This window comes from Ctenocephalides felis, unplaced genomic scaffold (assembly GCF_003426905.1).
Source record: "Ctenocephalides felis isolate EL2017-DRISC unplaced genomic scaffold, ASM342690v1 CF-g0.4_SCAFFOLD_00845, whole genome shotgun sequence".
Classification (NCBI taxonomy): Eukaryota; Metazoa; Arthropoda; class Insecta; order Siphonaptera; family Pulicidae; genus Ctenocephalides; species Ctenocephalides felis.
The window spans coordinates 6,466,923-6,474,400 of record NW_020536999.1 but is presented as its reverse complement, the minus strand read 5'-3'; the positions used below and the strand labels follow the sequence as shown (position 1 = coordinate 6,474,400).

Here is a 7,478-nt window from a genome sequence, read left to right as displayed (position 1 = left end):
GTGATATTTTTTGCAATCAAATAGTTATTTTAATTTTAGAAAAATGAGACTTTAAAAGGGGCGGTATTGTCTTTGCCCCAGTGCGCCAAATTTCTAAATCCGGCCCTGATATATATCCGGCCCTATATATATATAAACTTAAGATTTTTTTGTTTGATGTTGAAATATATGGTTGAAATTTTTATTGTACGAAATAAAAATAATTAATTGTTTTAGTTATTTATTGAGTCCTTTTTGTATTTTAAAGTCCATCTCTCGTTTGATTCTTAGTAGAGTCCCTTTTTTGATATACCAATTTAAACATTTAGTTTGCTCGTCAGTAGAGTCCCTTTTTAATCAACCAAATTTATATTTAGTTTGCTCGTCAGTAAAGTATTTTTTTTAAATACACCAATTCGGATATTCATAGTTTGCTCGTCAGTAAAGTCCTGTTTTTAATACCAAAAATTAATATTTAGTTTGCTCGTCACTAGAGTCCCATTTAAATCCACCAAATTAATATTTAGTTTGCTCGTCAGTAGAGTCCCTTTTTTTATTACACATAATTGATATTTAGTTTGCTCGTCAGTAGAGTCCTTTTTTTAATACACCAAATTGATATTAGGTTGTCAAATATCTCCCTTCCGCTTTTTTGCTCTTGGTTTATAATACAAAAAGGCGGAAGGGAGATATTTGACAACCTAATATTTAATTTGCTCGTGAGTAGAGTCCCTTTTTTAATTCACCAAGCAAACTGAAATACGAAGTAAAGAGAGAAAGAACCTTACTATCGAGCAAATTGAAAATTTGTACGAGAAAAAAGGAAAATTCTATTAATAAAGTAATTAAATATTTATTATGCACGTTTTGACACTGTATGTGTGCCATCAATAGTTAATTATTTATTAACTTCCCGTAGGGTAAGTTATAGTAATCGCAAAAAAATCGTAAATGAAAATTTTTACATATTTTTACGTTTCAACGATTTCTGAACATTTTGGCATACCTTAGAAAAAAATAATATGTGTGTGTGTGCGGATACAAATTTTCGTCGACGATTTCTGGAACACGAGTCAAACGATTTGAATAATTCAATAAACTTGCGATTCCTATTGATTAGTATAATTTTAAAAATCTCAAAAATCAATTTTTTAGATTTCTAAAAGAAAATTGAATGTTTTTAAAAATTTAATTTTTGGTACGGGAAGTTCCAGCAATTTACCTTAATGCCATTAGTTGCTTTTTATTTCGACTATAGTAAGTTAAACTATAATTTTATCATTATTACCTTATACTGTAATTTAACAGTTCCCATAATTTTTTCATCAAGAAAATCCCTTCCTTTTGCCATAAAATCATCGCCCAAAGGATTCCAAAATGGGGCCAATTTTGCAACAATTGTATAACGAAGACATTTTTCATACATTTCATTACTCAGTTCACGAGGAGGCGATATCTAAAAAATATTTAAAAAAACACTTTTACTAACGTTCATCATTTTATTTTTCAAGTCATTCTGAATCGTTTGACTCAAACATTGGAAAAAGTAAATGTCTATTATTATTAAAATCTGTCTACGTATTACCTTCATATTGAGTGACTCCATGAAAGAAACAAAGCGCCCCTCATTCTCGAAATCAGTTTTACTAATTACAACATAAATATCGAGCAACGATTGTTGAGATGGACAAGCTAACACTTCTTCTAAAGAGAATATTATCAACCTTGAAACAAACAATTGTTTGCAATTTGTTAACAAATTATCACACAATTTTCACTTTGACAATGTTTAAAATGGCGGATTATGTATAACTACCTGCATTTCAAAAGTTGCCAATGAAATGACGACCTGCAAGATTTGTCTCTTCTTTCCTGACCGTCGATTTTTGCACAAAAACAATACAACGTGTCCGGATGCGGAATATTAAAGAATTGTAAAATATTATCACAACGTAATTCTGTCATTTTGAATGCGCTTTGTTGAAAACTAAAACTGATGAGCGTTCTGCTTGGCGCGAAGAAGCGTTTTGATTGGTTCGAATACTAGGGTTGCCATCATGGCGATGATAATAATTGATTAGATGATAATTTAAAAAAAAATTATGATATTTTTAAAATTGCATTATGTTGTTTTATTTTTGTACTGTAAGATAATAATAATAATTTGTTAATGTTTAATTTGTATTTAAATACAATATACTAGCATTGTTGTAGTAAAAAATTAATATATGGCAAACATTAATGTATATGAACAACTTCAAGTCATACTTAAAATGTATGAAATTTGAAAACCAAAATTTGAATTATAATTATTTATAATAATATGACAAATTGTATGAGCTTTATAATGCAGTAATTAAACTAGTGGTGTATAGTATCGTGCCTTAAGGCAAATTGCTGGAACTTCCCGTACCAAGAAATTTTCACATCACATATTATTACAAATACTGTAACTTTCATTATTTTTGGTATCTTGTTATATCTGAGTGAGCAAATCAAATGTAAATCATATATTATAGATTTATAAATCAATTTAACTCAAATCAATTTATTAACTGTCATTTAATTTCTAATTCTATTCCAAAAATATAGTTGCAATGTGCACAAAATTGAAAAAGTTGCAGTCTCACAGTCTAAACGCACTTGCAAATATATTTACACCAGGTTGTCACTTAGACTGTGCTTAGTTTGGGTAGTTTTTTTAATTAAAACAGTTTTTTGAACTCACAAAAATTACATTTCTATAATTTACTAAAATTGGAAAAATGCTCCAGTATAGTCACAGTCTAAACGCACTTGCGAAAACATTTGCACCAGGTAGTCACTTAGAATGTGCTTAGTTTGGGTGATTTTTCAAATTTTTAACCCAAAATTACAGTTTTATAATATATTTATCTAGAATTAAAATTAATATCCGAATCATTTTCGATATTCAAAAAAAAAATATTTTTTGGAAATTAAAAATAATGAAATTTTGAAAAAAATATTGCCTTTTGTAAAAACTTTCAAAAATGTTTTTTGAATCATTCAAATCTGATGCTTTGTTTCATCAAAAACTACATTTGTTTGCACATTTAGCTCCGTATCTCCGAAACGGCTGGACCTGCCTTTGCCAAAAACTAATCAAAACTTCTCCCTATCAATACGCATCGAATGTTTTTCGAATCATTCAAATCGGATGCTCTGTTCTCTCAAAAATTTAGTTACTATTTTTTGCACTCTTTGCACCGTATCTCCGAAACGGCTGGACCTGCCTTTGCCAAAAAACTAATCATCACTTCTCCCCATCATTACGCATTGAATGTTTTTTGAATAATTCAAATCGGATGCTCCGTTCTCTCAAAAATTTAGTTTCTATTTTTTGCACTCTTTGCACCGTATCTCCGAAACGGCTGGACCTGCCTTTGCCAAAAACTCATGAGCACATCTCTCTATCAATAGGAATCGAATGTTTTTTGAATTATTCAAATCGGTTGAGCCGTACGCCCGAAATCTTCAACAAAAATTTGTATCCACACATACACACACACACACACACACATTCACTTTTTTCTGAAGTATGCCAAAACGTTCAGAAATTCCTAAAACGTAAAAATATCCCTAATTTTTCATTACAATAATTTAACCTACAAGAAATTAATAATATTTTCTTCTACTTTAAATAATGAAAGCACAACTTGTTATTAATTGTTCTATATTAAAAATAATATGTATTACATATTTACCATACACGTTAAAAGTTATATGCATTTACTGTGTCAAATTCAGATTTATTAGTCTAACATTATATATCCAAATGTTTTTACAAGCGTGGGGCTAAATATATTACACCTAAGTCAAACATAAAAGTTATCCAATATCAAACAAACTCAGATCAGCCCAGCCTATTAAAGACTCCTTTTTTACTAAAACTCTGCCTATCTGAGAATAATTTACCTTGTGTAAATTTAGGTTTTATACTTGTACCTATTGTAGTTTTAGTTCGAACAAAAGATTTATTTGCATCTGATCGTTTAGCATTTAAACCTAACCTTGCTTTTATATTATTTTTATACTGTTTATTTACAATATCAGTATTACCAGTCTTCTTCATAATCCCTTTAGGCTTAATAGTCTTAACTAAGACATCATCGCTAAAAGAAACTGCTGCCTTCTTGTTAGGTAAAATTATTCTTTCTTTTGTCGATACTTTTGGTTGATCTGCAATCATTGACTTGGGAAGAGTTTTAATTAAACGTACAGGTTGTTTTGTGGTCTTCACGGTTTTTATGCTGGTTGATTGGGTAGTAATAATTGTTCTTGTTTTGGGTTTGGGGGGCTCATCTTCTAGTCTACCAAGTCGATTGAACACAGAAGCCGATGATGTAGTTGATGGATTAGATTCAATACTGGCTTGTCTCGAGTTGGAATCCACATCTAGTCTTCTAAAGATAGATGGTTTTGGCTTGACTGCAACTTGCTTGGATACTGGAAAATTAGAAAAAACTATGATTAATTTAAATGTAAGATAAATTAGTGTATAAACTTACATAATGAAATTTTGTAGGAACTTCTAGTAATATATTTAGCATTTTAGACATTTTTTTATATTTCTTCAAATAACTTTTAATTTTCCACCCGGACATTTTAATTTATTTATATTAGTAAAAACTAGATAAAATTTACTAAAATCTAGTAAACACTGTTTATTACACTTGCATATTGCATTTTTGAATAATTTGTATTTGAAATGCAATTTTCAATATTTTGATAATTTGCCATATATGGATTTAGGACATTTTTTTACTTTTTTTCAAATAACTTTAAATTTTCTTACCAGACATTTTAATTCATTTACATTAGTAAAAACTAGATAAAATTTACTAGAATCTAGTAAAAACTGTTTTATACACTTACTTAATAAAATTTTGAATAAAACTTAATTGAACATTCAATTTCTGGACTTTTCTATGAGAATTTCGGATAATTTTTTACTTTTTTTAAAGTAACTTTTAATTTTCTTCCCAGACATTTTAATTTATTTACATCAGTGTAAACTAGATAAAATTTACTGCAATCCACTAAAAATTGTTTTATACACATGCATATTAGAATTTTGAATAATTTGTATTTGAAATGCAGACTTTAGTATTTTGATAATTAGCTATATATGGATGTAGGACATTTTTTTCTTTTCTTCAAAAAACTTTTTATTTTCTTCCTGGACATTTCAATTTATTTTTATTAGTAAAAACTAGATAAAATTTACTTAAATCTAGTGAAAATTGTTTTATGCAGTTCCATATCAAAATTTTAGGTAATTCATAGTTGAAATGCAGACTTTAGTATTTTGATGATTTGCCATATATGAATTTAGAACATTTTTTTTACTTTTCTTCAAATAACTTTAAATTTTCTTTTCAAACATTATATTTTGTTTACATTATTAAAAACTAGATGAAATTTACTACAATCTAGTAAAAACTGTTTTATACACTTTTATATTGAAATTTTGAATTTTTAGTATTTAAAATGTGAATTTCAGTAAATTGATAATTTGCAATATAGGTCATTTTTTTTTACATTTCATCAAAAATCTTTTAAATTTCTTCCCGGACATTTTAATTTAGTTACATCAGTAAAAACTAGATAAAATTGTCTAAAATCTAGTATAAACTGCTATTAACACTTGTATATCGAAATTTTGACTAATTAGCAATTGAAATGCGCTTTCAGTATTTTGATAATTTGCCATATATGGATTTAGGGCATTTTTTTATTTCTTAACAAAACTTGATAATTTGCAATATAGGTCATTTTTTTACATTTCATCAAAAATCTTTTAAATTTCTTCCCGGACATTTTAATTTAGTTACATCAGTAAAAACTAGATAAAATTCACTAAAATACAGTAAAAACTTTTATTTACCTTTTGATATTAAAATTTTGAATGATTTGAAATTGAATTGTGAATTACCATATTTTTATAATTTGCCAAATATGAATTCAGGACATTTTTTTTGCATTTCTTCAAATAACTTTTAATTTTCTTTTCAAGCATTATAAATTATTTACATTATAAAAAAATAGATAAAATATACTGAAATCTAGTAAACACTGTTATATACACTGGAATATCAAAATTTTGATAAAATGAGTTTTTATAGCATTAAAGAAAAACTGTTATATCTCAACTAACAACTTTCTTGTTACTTTTGTATTGCATATATCCTTCCAAATAACTTTTTTTTATAATTCCAATACATTCACATTTCATTTCTATTTTTAATATAACTAAGCAAACCTATGTGACATATTAAATTTTCCTTTCTACTTACACATGGCTTTCTTCTCAAGTATTTCCTTGCTCCTTTGAGTAATGCCTTGCGGCAGTTTAACTGTATAACCTCCTTCGTGCTCTGGTAAAACTCTTCGTGCCGGCTTTTTCACTGGTGAGACATCAGGAGTGTCTACTTGAGACGTCGGCATAGTCCTTTTTCGTGTCTCATTGAGTAATATATTCACGCCGACTAAAATAATCACAAATCAGTCATATGTGAATAATCAGATAATATGTAAATAATCAGATAATATGTAATTTTTTTATTTTCTTACGTGGTACTGTTTTCCCAGTTTCTTTTTTAGGTAAAGAAGCCACAGCTGCTACTGGTACTCTTACTTGTGAACCAAGGATTCTGTCTCGTTCTGCTTGCTCGTGAACGCTTTTAGCATGTCTGAATCATAAATGATGATGACTTCTATAGCAGTATATTATAAATATAATTGATAATTGATTGATATAGATTGGATTTGTCTAGAACATGTTAGCTGGTTGAGAGTAATGTTCAGAACGAGGTGTTCTTAAACCTAACCTAACTTCTAAGATTACAAAATTTTATTTCTTAGGTATATTTGTTCAGCAGATACAATCAAATATAAATTGCAGACGATACAATTCAAATATATATTGCAGACATAATAAATATCAGATACCAAATATGAAACTTTCAGTAACTTGATCATGTTTTTACATTCGAAAACGTGTTTTGCAATTTGTACTGACCTTAATATAGCTATTATATCTCCCATTCTTGTGATACCCATTTCTCGTAAATAATCTTTATTCAAATCAATTAACATATCTGTTTGTATTCTATTTTCATCAAATAACAAGGCGTAACTTGCTGAAACTTGAGATGGAATGCCTGCATTTGTGAAAAATTTAACCCATTTACCTAAAACAAATAATTTTTGCATAATAATAATGAATAAATATATATATATATATATATATATATATTTACAACATTATATATAAATATTTCAATTTCGAAAATTATGACGACTCCTTATATGGAATGTTACCAAAATAGTTTATTAAATTTACCTGCTGTAGACATTTTGGTGATGGAAAACTAAACTTTATGAGTTTATTTTACATTTAATATCATCACATATTATGTTATTATTAAAAAGTTATTAAATAAGTCAAGAAAACGTGCCTTATTGCTTAGCTACTT

At 27.7% G+C, this 7,478-nt stretch overlaps 1 protein-coding gene across 1 annotated transcript; it reads right to left on the bottom strand.

Moving 5' to 3' along the window:
• Positions 1-3,738: 3,738 nt before the first annotated feature.
• On the bottom strand, positions 3,739-7,478 carry LOC113363394 (uncharacterized protein C19orf47). Its single transcript, XM_026605894.1, has 5 exons — positions 7,346-7,478; positions 7,022-7,193; positions 6,574-6,692; positions 6,297-6,488; positions 3,739-4,446 (listed from the first exon to the last, which is right to left on the bottom strand). Exons 1-5 carry the CDS (start codon positions 7,356-7,358, stop codon positions 3,854-3,856), a joined length of 1,089 nt encoding a protein of 362 aa, XP_026461679.1. The 5' UTR covers positions 7,359-7,478; the 3' UTR covers positions 3,739-3,853.